Here is a 21,480-nt window from a genome sequence, read left to right on the forward strand (position 1 = left end):
TATTTATAGGCCATGATCATTTTTTGGAGTCCATGCTGCGTTACAGACACCTCGGATACTTCCCACTTGGAACCCAAAAATAACGTTAACTAATTATTTATAGGAAAACATTAATAAAAAATTATTAATTACCATGAAAAAAGCGCCGTTAAAAAATTACCTTCAGGTTGAGTTGGGAAATATCCTAAATTCGAGGTGTCTGGAATGCAGCATTTGTGCAGAATGCTTAAAAAAATATATTTACAAACAAACGCCTATAGGACCTTAAGATCTTCCTTAACAATAAAAATAGCCAAATCAAAAAAAAATTGAACTTATTAATATGGAGGTATATCATCCGCGAGAGCTGCCAAGCAGTGAGCAATGACCGCGCGTGCTGATGACAGAAACAACAACGGAAGGTTGACAGATCTCCAGGGGTAATGTCAGTAAAAGTGATACCAGCAGGGACCTCAATGAACAATAACAGTGCTATCAGCACAGTTCAAGTGCTAATGTTGTTTATCCAACTTCAGCTCGGTCAAAGAAATGATCAGATATGCAAAAAAGCCGGAAGCGTACGTTAACAAGCCTTATGAGAACACCAGCATGTCATTTCACAGAGACTTGAGCAGAATAAATACAGCAACATCCCTCGAGGGCTTATCACACCTTGAGAATATGATGAAACCTCCTGCAATATGGTGGCTGATATTTTCCACGGCTTATTTGCTCAAAATCAAGCAAGATATGTCATGACTAGAGGTTTTAAGTTTTACACACTTTATTCCTAAAACATCGGCTGCGCCATCCATAGCGGCACATGATTGTATGTACACATTTATATATATATATACACACACAATTCTCTAAATCTGTGATATAAAATATATATTCCGACAATGTACCTCTTGTCCTCTTATTTGAACACATTAAATCGCTGTACAGTAATTCTGTAGCTACAGCCTTAAAGTCCCAACCACACAAAGGTAAGAACATGATCTCCTGTATACTTCATCTGTACACTGTGACAGTAAAAATCGTGGAGAAAATATTTCTCTAAATATTCCTCTAAAATCAAACCTACAGCAAATTAATTTGTCGGTTCTGTAAGTAAGACAATTACATACATGACAAACCATTTTCATTTCATTGGGGAAGGTAATACACGCCTTCCCGCATTTATATAATATAAAAGCTTAAGAAATTACACATTTAAAAAGTTACAATAAATAAGATATACGCAGGCATTTCAACTGGATAAAACCCGACCTGAACAGCACGTTCAGGCTTTGAACGGGGACGTAGAAGTTCATTTTGATGCACTAGTTCCTCGTCCTCTTGTTGTTGTGAGATGGACACTTGGCATAAAAGGGCAGCCTGACGTTGCCATAAGTGCGCTGTACGATTGGTTGGTTTGTCCAGCCGTTTCCACAGCTTGAAGGCCTGTGGCCGCAGTGCAGTAATGTGGCGTCTGTTGTGAAAATAGGCAAAACAGGCAGCGGTTGTGCAGAACCCCTTGTTTGTTAGAGCTTGTTCATAATGAAATTGTACATTTGGTTGAGCACAACAAAGTGCACAGGCAGACAAGAGCGCCGGTCCTGAGTTGCTGGGTCACAGGTCAGCCATGACAGGGCGTTGTACTGCTCCAGTACAAATCTGTGAAAACAATGGACAGATGTTTGTTGTGATGTTTCAGCTGCCGTATCATTTAACTTCAAACACGGTTTAGCTAATACGATCAAAGTGTACAGCTGAGAAAAGATTTAAATGGATCTGGTTGATACCTTAGCACGTCTGAGGTATGACTGGAGTCCAAAGGGTGAGTATGTTTACTGTGCAGCAGCTCATCTGACTGTACTGATGAAACATTAAGGTGCAGGGAAGCCTGAGAGGAAGACAGAGGGACACATTCATCAGATACGACCTCTGCAGTGATCACATTAGCATTATTGTCCAAAATACAATTCACATTACTAGCCGAAATGTAATCTCTCTCTGTAGGGACATCATATTCTGGAGAGGATGTTTACTTGAAAGCTCACCTTCAGAAACAGAGGACATTGGTTTTTTGCTTGCGGACAGGAGGACCAGAACCAGTCAGGCAGTGGACCAGCTTTAGCCGTGGAGACCAAGTATCCCAGAGCCATGGGCTGCTGCAGGATGTTTGGAGACTCATCGTGAGACTCCATCCTGTCTGTGCTCTGACCCTGCGAATGAGACAAAGTGAGAAAAATTCACATCGCTGAACATTTTTTTTAAATATTGCCGTTTGTTAAAACTTCCTGATCATTAAACAATAGTTTGCCAGATGGGTTCACCTTGCTTCCATCTCCTCCGTGGTGGTAGTGTGAGCCTGGCGAATGCACTGGGGAGGTGCTGGGTGAATTACGCATTATGTTAATGAGGTCAGGATCAACCAGGTCGTTGTCTGAAAGGAGATCATCCAGGAGCCCATCCATCTGAACATCTGAAAACAAAAAAGTGAGGTTATTTGATCTATTACACATTTCGGTGAAAATAAACAGAAGATTGATCTGCTTGAGCTGTTTTGAGAATGACTGACCATTGCTGGGATTGAAGGCTTGTAGGCCAGCAGACGTGGGGAACACCAGGATGTGAGTGCAGGAGGTGTCCTGAGGAGTGTTTAACTGAGACGTCTGCATGTTCAGGGTTGTGCTGCGACCAAACACGGAGCCTGTGGACACCGAGTCTGTACAGAGACAGAAAAGATGGTAAATGTTTGGTGGGTAACATAACTTCCTTGCTGCCCATTGCAACCTCAATGTTATTTTGAAGGAAACATAATCCCGATGAATTACCAGGCATGATGACAAAAGAAGCCTGGGGCTCCATGGCAACTAGACATGTACTGAGGATGCTGGGACTGTCAGCAGCAGAGATACCGCACATTCTACACATTTCCTTCAGTCGTCTGCTGAGAGACTGTAAAGTCTGTCTAGTCACCAAAATACTCCAATCTGATTGGGGAAAAAACAGAATTTAGATCAACATGCGAGATCCCCAAATCTTAAAAATCACAAAACTCGAATCCAAACCTACCACGTAACTCCCCGTGGCCTATCCTCCCAAGCCGGCCAATCACAATTCGCCACGGCAGTGAGGTCATCTGCACAAGCCCGAGACACCACTCCCAAAGTTTCTGAAGGCCCAGTCGTCGTGCTGAACCCTTTTTCCTCCGAGCTCTGTGTGTGGAAACAAGCACATGGCAGTCACACATGGAGGTCTGCGCTTGAGCAAACGCATTTTTTTAAACTATTTCAAGTTCTCACCTGTTAGGTACGTCAATGCTGATGATGCAAGTTTCCAGCAGCTCTCCATACTGGTCAGTGCATGAGGCCAAGAGCCATCGCTGGTCATGTGACAAGCAGTAGGCAACAAACAGCACATTGTATTTCTGTGCAGCCTCTCCGAAAGTCTCGCCCAACTCGGTCTGCTTATCTTTTACCGGAGCCAGAACAAACGGCGGCGCGTAGAGATGTAAACACTCTGGCCTCTGAAGGAAGATAATCAAGAGGTCACTGGAATGCGTGATTATAACTGGTCAATCCAACAATTTTCTATAGTTAAATATGTAAAAGATGACCTGTGGTCATGTTTTTAGATTTATGCAGCGCTTGACCAATCAGAATCAGGTATTTCAGAAAGCTGTATACAATTTTGGATAAAAACAACATGGTCATGCAGTGATTTTTTTGACTGACGGACATCAACTTCACACATGAATTTCCACGTCTCCAAGATTCTCTGATGTTGAAATCAATCCCCAGGTAAGAATATCTCATATATCTCACATACCTCTGGTCTCTGTAGTGCAGTGTCAATGGCCAGGCCGGGGCCGAAGCCTGTTAGCGTTTTGACATTAGTAGAGGTCGGCAGACGGCGTCTGCACTGAGTGTAAACTGAGAAAGCTAAAGACTTCAGATGTTGCGCGTAGATGTGGCGCTCCTCACTCCAGACCGGCTGAAGCAAGAACTGGCTGGGTATTATCTGGTACAAGACAAATGGACGATGTTAAGAACCAAGCAAAACTAAAACTTTCTGTGTAAACCAACCAAACTAATGACTCACTTGCACATAAACGGCATTCCTGATGTGAGGAGGGAGACACTGAAGCATTTCTAAATAACAGCGGAGGAGCCCCAGGGTCCAAATGCTGGAACTGGTTCCTGTGTCCTCGTAACTGAAGGGGTTCACTATGTAGATCACTATGGAAGGAGGGTAGGTGACAGCATGGGAGTCTCCATCAGTCGGCACACCCACCTTCTCTCGTTCCATCGTGCTGTAAACAAATCAGAGGAAGAAAAGATCTCAATGGACTAAGATCAGATGTGAGCGATAGATCACATTTATGTTATGTTATTGTATATGCTGTTAATAATCAGGCTATTTACATAAATTAGTTTAAATTGTTTTCAATTAAAACTGCTGTACCTCTCAGCAAGCTCAGACTGGACCTGAGGTTGGCCAGCAGTTGATGTTCCATCTCCCAGAGGCCCTGCGTTCTGAGCGCTGTTCTGCTGGCTGGACTGCAAGCCCTGTGCCCCAAAGGGAGGGATGGTATTGGGTTTGACAGACGGCAAGATGCCGATGCCCTGAGAGCATGAAGAGGAGGTGGATGTGGTGGTACTGCTGTTTGTGTTGGGGGTGCTGCTGGTGCAGGGGGCGGCGCTGTTCTGAGCAGCTGTGTTGGGGTTGCAGGAGCTGTTAGGGTTTCGCTGAGTTAGCAGTGAGCTGTCTAGAGACTGGCCTGCAAGATGTGAAGCTAAAAAGAAGAAATTATTACAAGAATCGTATGGCAAACTTCAATCCATTTACTTGTTTGCATGACACCGGAGGAAAGAAATGAGCTTAGTCCTCGAAATGTACCTAAGTCATTCCGGCACACTTGAGAGTAGAGTCTGAGCTTGGAGAAGGCTTCGCTGCTGCTGTTGACGGTTTTTGGGAGCCAGTCGTTGAGAGGCTGGTCTGTAAGAGGTTTAGATGCAGTATCGCTCACGGTCACAATGCCATCGGCGTATATCTTTGAGATGGGCCTGTGCTGACCGAGTCGACAGGACTGCAAAACAATAAATATCTCTCAAGCAATGTTTTTCATATTGCTGTTTGTATGCACAAATACATGCCAAGCATGAAGTTTGCAAATGAAACCAAGTGCGAGTTGAGAGAAACCAGTTTATCAGTGTGTCCTAACCTCATACACAGCAGTCAAGTCTTTGAAGAAAGTCCTGGCTCCATTCAGCAAAGCCTCGTTGTCAGGACACACCACCATATATCCGATGTCCCGCTGGGAGCTGTACGGGTCCAGCAGAAGCTTCTCCCAGTATGGCAGAGCGAAAGGCGACATCACCACAAAATCATACTCGTAACCCACCAGTAAGGTAGGGATGGGAAGAGGCTCTGGAGATTCGTCCGTGCCTGGGAAATGAGAATTGTTCAAATATTCAGCATAAACAATCGTAGGCCAACGACAAAATATGCAAAGTATGTCTCATTATGCTTACCGTAAGATCCCCTGCCAGCCATCTTGTGGAACTGCTGCCAGGTGAGGGGGCCCTGGACCCCCCAAGAACGCACGGACCTCTTCTTCTGAATGGCATCTTGTAATACAGGTTGCAGTGACAACAGCATCCGGAGCACATCTTGGGAGAACAGCATGCTCATATCGAAAGCTGAAAGAATAAAAGTAATGTAGTTACAAATGTTGTGGAGAGATCTTTTGTCAATCAGATTTATCACTGCAAAACAGTGAAATGCAGTTGGTTTATAGGTAGAACCGGACCGATTATTTATTATCCCTCATGTCATTTCAAACCTGTATGACTTTCTTTTGCAGAACACAAAATAATTTTGAAGAAAGGTAACCGAACATCTTTTGGCTCCCAATTACTGCCATTGTACAGACACAAAACCACAGAGACCTTTCTCAAGATATCTTCTTTTGTGTTCCACAATATATGCTTAAATAATTAAACATTAAAATTTTAAAGTCAGCAGGAGAAATAATCTTACCGCCACGTTTGGCCCACTGGTGTAAACTAGTGCTCTTAACCAGCATCTCATCGACCTTCCCTCCAGACATGTTGTCCATGAACTGTCTGCCGTGCTCTAGAGCAAGGTAGCAGTCGCTATAACAGTCCCTCTCCTCCAGACGCATAGGGAGCTTGTGGCTGGTGCTTAGATGATCAGGTCTGATGATGGGGGAGAAAGGGTTAGTGCACAGATCCTTCAGCAAAAGGATGAGATCATCCGGAACCTGCTCTTTAAGGGCCGCCCCTCTCTGCAGTGAGGCCGCTCGCACAGCCTCGAAGTGCTTCTCCGCTTCCCGTCCGGCATCCGAACCCCGCCCTACGATGTCCAGCTCGTCCTCCAGGAATAGCCCAGACCCGTTGCCATAGCGACGGTTCATAACAGCGCTAAAACCGCAGGAGCAGGCTTCCATGCTGGAGTATTGCGAATCCATGTTGGGGTCGCTGATGTAGACGCCCACGTCAGCTCCTGTGATGTTCATGTTACAGACGCAAATGCAACAGCTGTCAAAGTTACAGTCCTTGAAGAGGTTCATGACTGACTCGGAGAGGATCAGGGTGACGTACAGGCTGTGCGCTTCCGGGATGGAGGGCACTGTGGCGGGTTCCACAGAGTTTAGGGGTCTGCAGGTGGAGGGCGTAGAGGCGGGCGAATACAGGTCGGAGTTCTCGTATTTAAGTGAGCCCTGGACGCTGGCTGGGCCTCTGGGGGTACGAGGGGTCCGGGGCGTCCGAGGTGTTGGGGCAGAGAATCGAGGAGTGGCAGGGGAGGGCAGGATGCCGGCGCCGCTGTTGCTGGGTGGAGCGCTGTTTGACATGAAGGTGTTTTGTGTATGAGGGGTGTAGCTTTGGTCCTGCTCAACTGCACTTCCCACGCTAGGGATGTTACTGTCGAAGAAGAAAACACCAATCATTTAGAAAAATAGTACAGAAGTATATAGTGCAAAATGGCTAGTAAAAATAATATTTTTTTTTAAATGTGTTTGAAAACTTATTCATCTATTAATACAGATGCAGATAAGAATTCTAATGGATCAACGTTGTGGACATTTACCTCAATTAAGTCTGCACTATCATTAATATCGAAAGGCTATTTTCGTCTGGCAGCTGCTTGGACCACAAACAGCAGAGGATGTTCTGTGCTTGTTAAAAACCTGACCCACTTACTTCAACCACCACCTGCTACATACACTCCCATCCCAAATTAGGCAAATAAATCTTTTTAAAAGCCTTTTAGGAAAGACATCAAAAGCTTGAATTAATCAATGCTTGTAATTTGTTTGTTATCCCGTAGCATTCACTCTCTTTGTATTCATGCATTGAAAAAACGAAGTACAAAAGTAAATAAGGCATTCAGAGAAACAGGCTAAAAACCAGCGAGGAAGAATCATCCTCCACAAGGAAAAAATAACTCTTGGGTGGCATACCTGTCCTTGTTGAGGAATGTCATGGCTGCCATTGGCTGAATCATCTCCAGTTTGCCGACAGTCCAGCTGGGCTGGTAAACACACTCCTCTGGAAGCTTGATTTGAAGCAGACACTGGCTGGGCAGAGTCTTTAGCGGGGCATACAGGGAGCAGCCGATCAAAGCTTGGCAGGACTCTGACTTGAACACGTACGAATAGTCCTGCGAACGAGCAAGTGGAAAAGAGTCACGCACCATGAAAATTCCAAGAGAAACTTTTGTAAGCAGTTAAATAAGCTCTACCCTGATCTCTGAAGGTTTGGGGCTACAGAAACCCTCCTCCACCTCCATCTTGAAGTTTCCGCCGATGGCCGTCCCATCCAGCAGAGACAGTCCGGCTACCGACTCCATGTTGCCGTATTCTTTACTGCCCATGTTCATGGGAGAGTAGCCCATGATGTGCTGCTCCAGTGATGGAGGGGTTGGAAACATCTGGTGCAGGTCTGCAGAGCCTAGATCAACAAACAAGCACACTGAAGGACGATTTTGGCAATAAATACAGAAAATAGGTAACAGATGCTCGATTTGCCATTAAGAAAATCTTGTGCAACGTGTTAGCTCATGTAGCTGTTGGAATCATGTCCACTATAGTGGTCATGCCATAAGCATTTCATTATGAATTACAATGAGCCTACACATTGTAAAGTGTCACGCTCACACATTTCCAATAACAACACTTATTAGAACAGATCATATATTTTTCTTTAAATTGCGGGGGTGGTGATGTAGGGCACGTACAAGGCAGGGGGTCTGGCGCCGCGGGTTTAGTTTCTTTCCCACCAAACTTCTCTGTTCCACCAGCAGCTCTTTTGGATCCAGGCTGTGAGGAGCGACACAAAAACAGGCTGCTTATTCAAATTGCTGTACTATTTTCCGAGTTCAGCAAATAAAGTACTTTATGAAAACCTAAGAGTTTTTCTAATGAGGCAGGAGACAGGAGATCCAGGAACAAAGTAAGGAGAACCAACTACTGTGTATCTTAATTAACCACAGAGATGTACACCACTGTTTCCAGCAGATTCACCACTGTAACGACCTTAGAGAATGCGGTAAAATGCCACCAATTAGTACACCTACACCTTTTATACTTGCATTTAGGAATGTTTGAATGCTTTGTACAGTGTAACAATGTTTTAAGATATAGAAATCCAGTGCTACGAGTACTAACCGTGAGGTCATCCTCATCTGAGTTGAAGAGGTTGTCCAGGTCATTAATGGACACCACTAGGTCTGTCTCGTGGATCAAACTGGTGGTTGGAAGTGGTTTACTGCCAGCCGAACCTTGGGCATCTGTGTGCCAACAAAAGGGTTGTTGAAAACCTCTAGAAACATTTCCTTACATTATGAGGATCTCTAGCATAATAAACAGACATGACTTAAGTGCATCTGAATTCCTAAATATGCATAAATATTTTAAAAGAATTATAATTTCTAAATTCTACATCAGGCACATTAGAATTGTCCTTTTACCACTGTGCTCTTTGACCAATGATATCTTAAACAAAACCAAAGTAACACTTTTTTACAGATGCATAGATACAAAAATTTCTTAACTTGCGAAATGTTATTAATTCATATAATTATTATATCAAACTGGTGATGTTCTTAATGTTTTCTATATACAAAGCAAAAATGTAATGACTTTTATCGCCCAATACAGATGTTTGGCTGATATATCGGTGCATTTCTACTTTTTTGCAGTTGTTATAAAAAATCTAAAGATGACTAAGTAATAATAATATATGAAAAAACACATTAAATCTTTTCTGGTTACAAAACCAGCTCGACTCACAAAAATCTGAAAAAAAGAATATTCATACTCACCGTCAGACGACATACTGCCATCATCCCTCTGAAAGTTACAAAATATAATAATATCAATGTTTGACAAAGAAATAAGGACACACAAACAAGGTACAAGACATAATACTCCAAGAGCATTCCTGCCTGACCTTATTTCTCTTCCCCGCTTCCCTCTCGGCTCCAGGCTTTTTCTCTTTATCGTTGAAGGTGAACTCATCGTCTCCCTCTACAAAAGCGTACGGATCAGATTCTCTCTCTGGGTCTCCGTCACACACCGCTGCGAAGAGATGTTGATTCTTCTTCTGCTCGTACATCTTCACTCGTTCTTCTGCCACCTTCAGAGGTCTCTTGGAGGAGGACATAGATCTGCGGGGGAAAAAAACATTAAGTCATATATGCAATTATAGGAAAAGTTGGGATTCAACTGATACACTTGTTGGTTTTTCTATAAAACTGTATATTATTTTCCCCATCGCAGTTACTGAAGATTATTTTACAACATTTTTTGTGAGATGTACACTAGTTTCCACGAAGTAGCAGCGTGAAAAGCAAGCACCTTTTTAGAGACTCGTCTGGTGTTGTCAACAAACCAGAGAAGCAAAATGCCTTGCAAAAAGGCCAAAGAAATGTTCTCTCGAAGAGCACAACTGGCCATTCACAGTGTTTAGCTAAGATGTTAAAGGCCGGCCTATTTGTAAAGGTTTAGTTATAAATCCTACTTTCACACAAATGCAAGGTCATGTTTTGAATAGCAAGCTATTCTGCCAGCAAAATGACAACTTTTAGAATTAAAATCGTTTGGCCAACAAAAACATCATCTTACAAGTAAAAAACATTTTTGTATATAATTACAACATAATTTGTCCGTCGCAAAATGTACGTACTCTGTAATTGACACCACTCCATCTTGGCCTCTGTTACCATCATCAAAATGTGTGACCACAGGAAGATGAGGCGTGTGAAAATCTGCGTTCCTCCCACCAGGCACCTTAAAGTACTTCCAGGGATTATGTGTCATGTCCTGATTGGGGTTAAGGGCGGAGCCGACGTACACAGTCGGTTCAAGGGACTCTGGGCATGCAGGCGTGTAGGGTGGGGGCAGTGTGTCTAGCGGAGAATCATCTGGAGGTTTCTGGGGCATCAGGCAAGGCTCAGAGGAAGGGTGGTAGAAGTGTTGGTGAAGAGGAGAAGAGGACGTTTTCAAGCCGCTTGCCGCCTCGTCCCCGTGCTCGCAAGGGTGCGGGCTGAGTGGCGGAGGCTGAGGGGAACTGGTCATCTCGTCGGTGGAGCTGTGCAACATCGGGGTCTTGCTGGAGGTGACGTCTGAGTGGTGAAGGTTGGGGTAACGGCTCTCCTCATGGGCTTGTAGACACAACCTGTGAACGTTATCTCCCTGCTCAAGGTTCGGCTCTTCACTGCTGCGGTGGTGAAAGGGCGTCTGGGGTCTCTTCTGCTGCTTGTCCCCCTTTTCCAGTTTCTCCACCATCTTGTGTTTGGTGCTCGGCTGAGAAGGTTGGCCAGCAGATGGAGGATGCCCTGGGGTGCTACATGCACGCTGCTTCTGGTTTTTAAGCCTGGAGCAAAAAGCAAAGCTTCAAAGTTAACCATCCGGCTCAAATTCGTTCACAGACTCTGTTTACTACGTCACGTGTGGACAAGTGCTGTGGTGTACCTTGAGCAACTGCACTGCGTCCTTTGAGATGGCTCAATGAATTCCCAAACGGAAGCTTTGTCAGGTTCCTCTTCACATACTGCATTGGATATAGTTGAGAACTTCCTCCTGTTAAAATAAACCATACCAAATACTTGATACCGAATCTGTTCTCATTCATTAAAAATCCCATTAACAACTCATACGCTATGGATGATCTGTCAAGCTGCAGATTTTATTCATACTTGTTCTGGGCTTGGTTGATATTGCACTCGTGCCAGACTCGCTCCACCATTTGGCTGGCCAGTCGGCGAGGGATCTTGCCTCCGTGATGACTGCTGCTGTCCACGCTAAAGGCGCCGGACATCGCTGAGAGTTTCACCCACTTCTGGGCAGGCTGCAGGACTGCAGGGATTAATAAAAGACACATTACTGCTAATGCCTTTGGTCTGGCGCACAACAGCATTTTGAGAGTGAAAGTGCTTTTTTCAAAGGGAAAGTTCACCTAAACCTATATTTTTTAATATTTATTGCCGCTTATGTCATTCAAACCTGTATTTGACTCTTTTATTCTGTGAAGCACAAAAGAAGATGTTTTGATAAATGTCTCAGTGGTTTGGTGTCAATACAATGGAAGTCAATGGGGGTACAATGTTGTTTAGTTACAACGGTTCTTCACAGATTTCAATTGACATGAATAAATGATGATAAAGATTTTTCCTTTTTGGGTGTATCCACAGTGGTGGTACCTGCTTGTGCCTCCTCAGGTGAGGTGGGAGGAGTTAGGGTAACTGAAGAGATGGCAGTATCTCCGTGGACCACATGACTGTGCTGACCTCCGGAGTAAGAGACTGAAGAGTTGGAGGAGTTCATTGTAGCCACAACCGGGATGTCAGACTGAGCCACCAGCACCAGGCTGGCAGGGTACACCATCCTCACTCCAGCTGTATCACCAACACGAATGGTTACACTCACGACAGATCATTTGAGAAGACAATGACACAACAGCGCACTTTAAGTCTTACCAACAACAACCTCGACAGCAGCCAAAGAATCGTCCTCCCAATCAAGGTCATCCATCTTATCATCTGTGACCTCCTTGGCATTGGGGCCTATGGGATAGAACTGCTTCCATTCTTCAATTAACTTCTGGGTTGGTGGGTCTGACATCTTGTAAGACTGGCCTGTCAGAGACCCGCTCAAGCCGTATGGAGAGAGAATCACTGTGGGAAAACAGAACAAAGGTTAGTGTGTGACATTGGTGAATGTAATGTGATGAGCGAGACTTCCTGATCAAGTCTCCTTGTTCACCTTGAGGTAATGTGAGAACAATGCACTGGGCCACAAAGTAAGGCAAAAAACCTGTGTCATTAAGGTTAGCTTATGCTAGGTCTGAAAAAGGAAAACTGAAGAGAGAAAACAATGCTTTGCAGTACAGAAGCCAAACTAACATATGGCACGTCTCCACAGGTGGGTAATAAACCAGGAAGGTTTCACAACAAAATAAAGAAAATGAGGGTTAGTATATGATCATAATCAACTGTTAATAAAAGTTTTTTTCTGGTTAAATCAGTCAAGCATAACTCAAAATGATTCTTGGCCCCAGTTCACAAGACAATAAAATATGAAGGAGTTTATTGTAATTGGAATAGGATTGAGTTGCACTTGGCACCGAGCTCCATTGCACTTACTGATGTATATAACCACGATAAGAATTAGTCTGCCCTCAGAGAGACTAATACAATCTCAAGCCAGACGACTGAGAACAGCCCTGTGAATGAGCTCTGCCAAAGTCAATCTCGAGCTATTAAGAGTGAGAACTGGAATCTAAAAAAGTCAATGAGTGACCGATAGACAGAATGCAAATTAGAGTAAGACAATGCAGACAGTGTGCTTAAAATATTTCACTTGAAAGTAAATAGAAAAGGTTTTTCCATAAAGCAACACTGGAGTTTAAATGCAACGTATGATATATATCATAAATATACTGTAGTTAAACAAATATTATTAACTTTCACTCCACCTTGTTTGCTTTCAACACTGATGTTAAAATCTATAATTTACTGCATCCTTAACTCAAGACATATATGCATATTTATGGGACATTTGTGAGATCTGCAAAATTACAGGTATTATTATTTCCATATCGCAAATATATTTTCATTCCCCTTAACCGGTTCTACCAAATCAATAGCAAGTGCAAGATTAAAACAATTTAAAGGTGAATAAATGACATAATTTTTATTTTTGGGTGAACTATGCCTTCGCTAACATTCAATCCAAAATATTTCTTCTAAAATGGATTTAAGACTGATATGGATCAGGTGTACTTCAGTTGAAGAAGTTGAGTTTGAGTATAAAAAAATACTGTTCCAAGAATAAATGTAAGTCACAAGCGTATGAACCCAGGAATACAGTGGTGATGTAACAGAGAAGAAAGCAGCGAATTTGGAAAACACCTCATCAGGGCCACGGTGGGACTACACTGAGATAATAACTGCCACAAGAGACACAGTGTCTCTGAGGTGTTAACATGATGCAGGCCTTCCATTACTACACCCTTGAGCAGAGGCTTGGCTACCATTCTGACTGCTTAAGAGTCAACTACAAACCACAAAAGAATAGTCTAGCTTGTCATTTCTTTAAGTTTAGGCACTACACCGTAAAATTTCCTCAAGCTTGTACCTTGCACTGAATTGTTGCTCTGCTGGGCCAGCGTTAGGTGCTCCTCACTCAACAGGTAGACAGGCTGGTGCTGGTTGATCTCCACGCTGGTGCACACATTACTGTCTCCATGAACGAAGAACATGAAGGAGCATGACAGGTGTTCACTGCAGGAAAGAGAGACAAAGGGTGAATTACTCGAGGGATTTGGAACTACATCCTGAAAGAAAGTGGCAAATTTTCTGGAGGTCCCCGAGAACAATGTGTTGACAGCTGTGGTCTTCATGTTGTGATTGCAGTGAGAGCCGCTATTACTGACACAGAAACACTTAACCGGGAGAACTGTAAAGAGGGATGGGAAATACTACAGCATTACTCGTGAACAAGCTTTGGGCTTTTGAAGTGTTAGATTAAATCCTCGCATAATGAAAGTTTAACACTGCAAATTTGTTTTTAGTTCTTTAAGATAACAAGCTAACACTTGTGAGCGTGTGAGCTGCAGTCTAGAGTAAACAGCTGTTACAGTGTAACCACACATGCAGAGGATACGCAATAAACATGAGGAACTACAGAAAACAACAGTAACTGCAGAATTTTATGGTTTTGGTAGTATTTTTTATTTTCTTCTACAAACTTTGATTTTAACAAACAACATTGGAGAAGCTTTTTTGGCCTGTTAATAGCCACTCTGATTGGTGGATCTCTCGCTTTAGGATTATGGGTAGATCTCTCTCTCTTTTGGATTATGGGTAGTGTAGTTTTCCACCAGGAAGTACGCAATGTGACTTTTACACATGTAGGTATGTTTCAATACAACATGTGTTCTCTGCCTGATGTATGTCTCAACCAAGGGGTTGAACTACACTGACTGTCCAATGACAAGCCTTCCAATTTCCAAGAATCCAATCAGTTCCCAAAGGATGAAATCAAGCCCCACCCTACATTTTTCCTCATTGAAAGAGGCCGTTTCACATATACGTCACAATTTTGGAAGAAAACACCATTGCATATTTCATGCCAACCTTGAAGTGATAGTTAACCCAAAAATTAAAATTCTGTCATCATTTACTCACCCTGTCTGACTTTCTTCCGCAGAACACAAAAGAAGAAATTTTGAAGAAAGTTGGTAACCGAACAGCACTGGCCCCATTCACTTCTATTGTATGTATGGACACAAAACCAATGCAAGTGAATAGACGGTTTCATCAGGAACATGCGTCTGGCCCAAAGTTGACTTCCGGTCAGTGTTTGTCTATACATATCTATATGATAGAATTCATTAACATAAATTAAATTTATATTAATGTTTTAGTTTACATTAATTGTAATTAAATAGTCTACTCTGAAATGACTCTGTAGTTATTGATTCTTTGCGAACGTCTACCGGAAGTTAAGTTCAGGTCACATAACGTTTGTTTATGTTGTTGCCACTGAAACTGTCTATATATATGATCTTTTACTACGAAAAACCTTAATGTTGCACTTTTTTATACCACACAACAAACAGATCCCTTTCCCTGCATTTAAAAACATAACTGGACCTGACTTTTCAAGATCTTTCCCAATGGATTCGCTCTCTCTGCATGCTTGAACACAAGCCCATTTCATGAAGCCGAACACTGGCACGGAGACCCAGAATTTCCTACATTTAAACCAGCAGATGTGTGCACGCTCACTGGAGGGATCAAGTGATGGCCCCTGGTAACACCAGAGTTTTCGTGACAGCTCTGCACCGCGCAGAGCACGAGCGAGAGAAGGGGGAGACTGCATTCCTCATACGTCTGTTGAGCTCTGTTAGGAGTGTCATTAAGGAACGCCACCAGCAAACCACTACAAACCCCTCACGCACAGATGGCACTTCAAAGTGTGAGGAAACCTTATATATTCAGTGTTCAAAGTGACCAAACCTGCCTTGAAACAAAAACAAAACAAATGCTGAAGAGCCTCGAGTCATTAATGCTTATTAGTACGAATGTTTGATATCGACTTAAGTTCAGGCGTAGCTTAACAAGTGAAAGCGAAATGGTGGTTCCTGTTGACCTACCTACTGCGAAACCGCAATGTCAGTGTTTTGTGAGAGAGTAAACTCTTTATTAAAGCCTAGACAGAGAAAACAGCAATGTGTCCCAGCCCGTGCATCCTTAACCAACGCTGGAGCACACCCACAGCAGGAAGTCATATCCATCCAACCACCCACCCACCCACCGACACACCGCTGCACTTCTGCCCTGAGGGAACCAATGACATCTATACAAATGAGGCAGACAATTAGAAGGACTGCATCTACTGCCCCTCCCTGCAATATCAGAACATTTCTCTCAAGACGGGCACTTAGAAACAGCTACAGTGGGAGGATGGCACGATCTGGTGCGGCTCTCGTGCAAACAAACAGAATACCCCAGGAGGTGCCCGTTTGAATCGCTGGCGTCCAGAGCCAGGGCTTTTCTCTGTGCATGCCAACGGCCTGATGTCACTCATCTGCTGCGATAAACAATGAGGATCACGCAGTAAATGCGGCAGCTTACTGCATGAATCCGCATCGCCGGACATGAAAACACACCAGGTCTTTGGTGTAATGTAAACAATTGTGCAAAACCAACAACAGCAACAGTTTCAATTCCAGGTCTGCACACCGAATTTATAAATATAAGCAAAATGCCACAAGAGACTGCATGAGAGCAATTTAACCATAATCTTAAGTAATACATTTCAATAGTTTATGATCACTATGCAAGCAGGTGCAATATGTCGTTCACCTAAAATAAAAAATTTCCATAGTGTTCTCACCCGTGTCATTCCAATCCTGGAGGACTTTCTCTCTTCCACAGAACACAAAAGAAGATTTTTTTTAACATTGGTAACCAAACTACTGACTTTAATTGTATGGAAACAAAACCACGGAGACATTTCTGCAGAAGAAAGGATGAGTAGGAATGACATGAGTGAGTAAAAATAATGCAAACTAGGGGTGTGACGAGTCACTTATCCCACGAAATGAGACTGAATTCACGAGAACGAGACTTTTTAAAAGAAATCCTCAATGATGAAATATACAGGGAAAAATGGTCTCTTAGTCACCATAAAAACACAAAATGCATCAAATTTAGGTATTATAAAATCAACCTTCAAATTAAAGTTCTATTTTAATGAATTATATAAGCAGTAATAAACAATATGTAAAAAACACTGCAAAATGTTTTGTCACAAACTCAACTCACAGGCAGTAATTGCACAAAATGTATGCTTTGTTTTCTTAACAGGTGCAGCTTTTAGTTAAGAGCTGTGGTTGTTTTCTGTATATGCTTATTGCATAATGCTGGTGTTAGCAGAGGTGGTGATCATATCACACTGTCAATCATCCTTCCTCCACTGACTGAACCCTCATAGCCTTCAGAGAAACAGTTAAAACTACATAAGCACATCATGATTTATGTTAACATTGAACATATGTAAGAGACTGTTCGTATTTAAAGAGGTTTGCCTGTGAATGTATTAAAAATAACGTAATGTGAACTTGCAATTGCTATACTCAACCTGTGGTACTCTGTTCAACAGCACGCCGTGTGCTCTCAAAGCACTGCAGGCACCGCGAACCGACGTAAACACTAGTGCGCAAGGCGCTGCGGACGTACGCGAATGTTGAAACCGTCCATCTAGCGCATGATTACATAGAGAAACGGTGGGAAAGTAGCACCGCTGGATGGTAAATCACGTTGTCTATGAATGGCCGGTCACTGTACCTTAAAAACTTTGTGCAGTTAGTAGCGTGTTCTGTACAGTAATTAAAACAGGTTGCACCACAACAAAATGTGCACTCACACAAATGCATTTTGAGGTCACAGGTGAAAAATATAGGGAGCATATGCAACTAAAATGGTCGCAATTTCGAGCCTAGAACTCCATCAAGCCAATAGCGTGAGGATATTGTGTTCTCCTCCCATGAGATCTTGTTAAACCCTAATGGAAACCTTTTGATTTTTGGGTAACCAATCCCTTCAATACAGAATGTGCAGTCACAGATTTATCAGCCTTTTGCAACATACTTCCAAATTGTCCAATCAAGTGTTTATTTTGTTGTTTTTACCTTTTGTTGATAGGCTTTTCATCTTTTTCATACGGCTTGACAAACCACTTGCCAATACGAACGAAGGATCGATTCATGAGGCAGCGCTCCAACAGGTTATGGATGGCTTTGAAGAGCAGCGTTCGGCACTCGTATGTCAGTCCGGTCTCCCATGCACCGTCCTCATCACCTGTGCAGTACATAAAGAACTTTGTTCATATGTACACAGAAATGTACTATCAACTGCAGCAAAGTGCCTTAATATTATTTGTAATACGATAATAATACAATGTATACTGTAAACACAGAAATAAAAATTAGGTGACCACAGACAATGAGATTTAAATTGGAAAGTCAACATAAAAGAACAGGGAGCACTCTTTCCCATTGTCATAGCACATCTGTATTTTCACTGCACAAATTGAATTAAGAATGCTATGAGAACTGCCCATAACATGATAGAAACGGTGTTTGTTTTTTGGAAAGGAGAAAAAGTCTGATAAGAGAAAAAATAAGCCTAAGAACAAGGAAATTAACCCCACTTATTTCTTTACTGACCAAGCACGGATTGAGCTGTTATGCCAATAAACAGTGGATGAAAAACAGATGTGTTATATTCTTATGACCTCAGCCAAGTCACATCTTACAAAAGTACTTCCAATGATTTTTGCTTATTGTTTTATTCTGTACTAGTAAGGATTCTATCCGTAGGGCCAGCTGGGCGAGATGTCTAAATTATTTTACTTGCCAAGCCAATATTTTTATTGGTCACAAATATCATAAATTAAGATTCTAGAATTTGTCATTAAATGTTACTACAATGTACTTTATAACTAAATGCTTTTGTTGAAAAAAAGAGAACATATGCTGCTGAAACATGACTATAAAAGTCATCCTTGTCAGAACGTTCTAACAAATTCTGTTCGGTCAGCTAAACTACAGTAGGTGTAAGAAAAGCTAACTGTCCAGAGGACTGCCATCCTTCTAGGAGCAGCTTACTTCTATACTGAAGAGGGATTAACTGGTTATGATAATATCAATTGAAGCTTGAAGTTTGTCTGCCTGATCATTCGTCGTCATTGCATTAATGTTGTTTGCAAACCTTAGCTACTCCAATACAATAACCAGTCTATGAGTCATGTCTGGAAACACCCCCAGTCTAACCACAGATTTTGCCATTAGAAACTCAGCTCAGCCACACATCACCCCTGACATGCCAATAAAATGACATCTGAATATCTGAATATAAACGGGGAATTCTAATAAATCAGTGTCATGTTGTTCTGTATGCATTAGTCAAGTTTCTAAAGTCACGTGTCAGCCTAAAAGGAAGACGTACATGAGAGGTCATGGTGGACGAGCTCTGCGAAGTTGGGGTCGTCTCCCCACCAAAAGATCCAGAGCTCCCGGCGACCCGGGGTCTGGTGCCTCCTCCACACGCTCAGCACATCCGCCTTCAGGCAGCGACTGAAGCTGCACAGGATGGGGTCCTCTTCTGTCACCGGGAAGAGGATTGGGGACGAGGTGGGGCCCTGCCATACAAAGCACTTCCATTTGATCCCTGTGAGGTCAGCCTGAAGGCAAAGAATGAGAGAGAACGTGTTAGAAAAATCCACCATGTGAATCTGTTGCAGCAATGAGTTATAGTGTGGATTCCACAACATTGAGATGTACTAGAAAAAAGTGACTCACGGCATGTCGGTTAATAGACCTGCATGTGCACAAACAGTGCCAAAACCACCGAAGTGGATGATTCTGTAATTTAGTTGGCATGTGACTAATGCAAGAAGATGCCATCTAGCCATGCCCATAAAAATTAATGCACCATGAATCAACATACAATCAAAATTCATTTTCACTAAAAAACAACCGACATGCCAAACAAACAAAACATTTTCATACCTATCTTTTTATGTACCATCTGTTCCTGCCCTTCAAATAAAAAACAAGTCTGTGCAAACTCTTACAAATCAAAGCTGCCATGACATTTCGTATGTGTCTGTCATAAAAGTCTTTCAAAATATCTCTTATTCGCCTGGGACACGCATCCAACTGAGTTCATTGAGCGGCAGTTTTGTCCTGCATTAAACTTTCCCAAAAGCTCCACATTTGGAGATCTGCACGAAAAGGTTAAAAACATGGTTATATGTTGACATATCACTCTAATGCATGAATTACAGTAATAAGTGTAAGTGTGTGTGTGTGAATAGGAAAATGAGGTGCATATTAGCGGGTTACTGCGCAGATTACAAATGCAAAGTTGCCACTGCAGACGGAACTTGCATATATCTCAAGCCAACTACACTAATACTGAGCCAAACACGCAAGTTTACTCAAAAACACGAAGTAATATCACTACAACAAAGCGAAATGGTCATTTTCACGTCTTTGGTCGAACCGCTTCATATACGGTCTAGATACAGTAGAGAAAAGAGAAGTCAGCGATTAAAAGCGAAAGCATGCAGGACATTAGTTGACAAGTGCATGGTAAAATATACGTCAATGTTGTTTAATATCACTCTCCCTAATACTGTCCCTTCAGTTGTTTTTGTACACGAAGTTAGTAACTTCTTGCCAACAACTTGCAGCTTGTTCGAGCCAGTTAGTTCAGCAAGTGTTTACCAACGTTAGCTGACACTACGATACGACCCAAATATTACAATAACAATATCTCAGACGCCAACTTCAGCGCAAAACAAATACACATCCAGACGTCTCGCGTGTCTGTATAATAAACACAGCTGAAGATTTTTTGGCCGGTATCTAGATCAACAGGCCTCTTGTTGATTGACTGGCCGGCTAAAAATGGCTTCAGGCCCTCGTATACGTTCAGCTCATCTCTTACCAGACAGAAGAGGTTGGAGTGGCAGTCCTCCAAGCTCGCCCCGTTGGGTACAAAACAAGAACTCATCATCAAAGCGCAGTCCAGCGAGCCATCCTCTCTTTCAGATCCCAGGAACAAATAAATGCGATGGGGTTTGGACCGGGTCCGTCTCTCGCAGACACAATCGGCAGCAGGACGAGTTCGCGTCCAGCGAGCTAAGTTAATTAGCTTAGCTCTGGTGTCGCTCCGCTAAAGGTTACTCACTCACCAGGAATGCGTTAAAAATTCCGCTAAAAACTTCCCGCACGAACAACGCCGCGCATTTACCATGATCCGCGGTGAGATATTCTTCTCCTTCGGAGCCGATACATCAAAGAATATGTAATTACAGCAGCCAGAGAGGGTAGAGGTAAATTCAGCCCTCCCCCTTTAGCTTAGCCTAGCATCGGGCTAACTGAAGTTAGCGACTAGCTGGCTAACCGACTGGCTAAGCGAGGCAGCAACAAACAGTTCAAGCCAGGAGAGTTCGGGTTTAAATTTCATTAAAATTCAGTCTCTCTCGTTTCCAGGTGTTCGTCGGAGTGACATCGAAGACGAAGCGTTGGGATTCTGACGACTAAAAGCAGAAGGCTGTGGAAATGAAGTGAAATCAAAAGAGAAAAGGCTGTGCGGCGCTCAGCTGTGTCTCACTGGTTTGTTTGAATACATTGGTCGCATCCTTTAATGGCGGCCACAGGGACACAACTCTGTATTACACTCTACTCCAGTCTACTCTACTCTACTCGCCTCCGATTGGTAGCGCTGTGAGTCGATAGAGGAAGACGACTCGATGCTGGATTCCATTGAGCTCCAAAGGAGTCGACTCTCCTGTGGATCTGTCAACTTTTTCCAGATGTCTGAACGCCTCTTCACAGTAGGCTACTATGTACATACTACTGTAGTCACATATTTAATGAGTGATGCAACTATTTATTTGGCCAG

The 21,480-nt window shown here is 42.9% G+C and overlaps 1 protein-coding gene across 2 annotated transcripts; it reads right to left on the reverse strand.

Moving 5' to 3' along the window:
- Positions 1–740: 740 nt before the first annotated feature.
- On the reverse strand, positions 741–21,241 carry med13b (mediator complex subunit 13b). Of its 2 annotated transcripts, XM_079482286.1 has the most exons (30): positions 20,521–21,241; positions 19,015–19,249; positions 17,697–17,865; positions 13,634–13,779; positions 11,974–12,171; positions 11,698–11,892; positions 11,194–11,353; positions 10,970–11,077; positions 10,182–10,871; positions 9,447–9,663; positions 9,319–9,346; positions 8,663–8,784; positions 8,233–8,314; positions 7,738–7,946; positions 7,457–7,656; positions 6,013–6,917; positions 5,505–5,672; positions 5,195–5,418; positions 4,870–5,059; positions 4,435–4,765; positions 4,072–4,282; positions 3,799–3,990; positions 3,273–3,496; positions 3,043–3,185; positions 2,802–2,960; positions 2,546–2,692; positions 2,301–2,449; positions 2,025–2,189; positions 1,767–1,867; positions 741–1,638 (listed from the first exon to the last, which is right to left on the reverse strand). In XM_079482286.1, exons 1-30 carry the CDS (start codon positions 20,587–20,589, stop codon positions 1,506–1,508), a joined length of 6,270 nt encoding a protein of 2,089 aa, XP_079338412.1. In that variant the 5' UTR covers positions 20,590–21,241; the 3' UTR covers positions 741–1,505. The 2 variants fall into 2 exon arrangements, with proteins under 2 accessions (XP_079338412.1, XP_079338411.1); XM_079482285.1 differs by having other exon boundaries at positions 2,301–2,692.
- Positions 21,242–21,480: the final 239 nt, after the last annotated feature.

The sequence above is a fragment of the Barbatula barbatula genome, assembly GCF_947034865.1.
Source record: "Barbatula barbatula genome assembly, chromosome: 19".
Classification (NCBI taxonomy): Eukaryota; Metazoa; Chordata; class Actinopteri; order Cypriniformes; family Nemacheilidae; genus Barbatula; species Barbatula barbatula.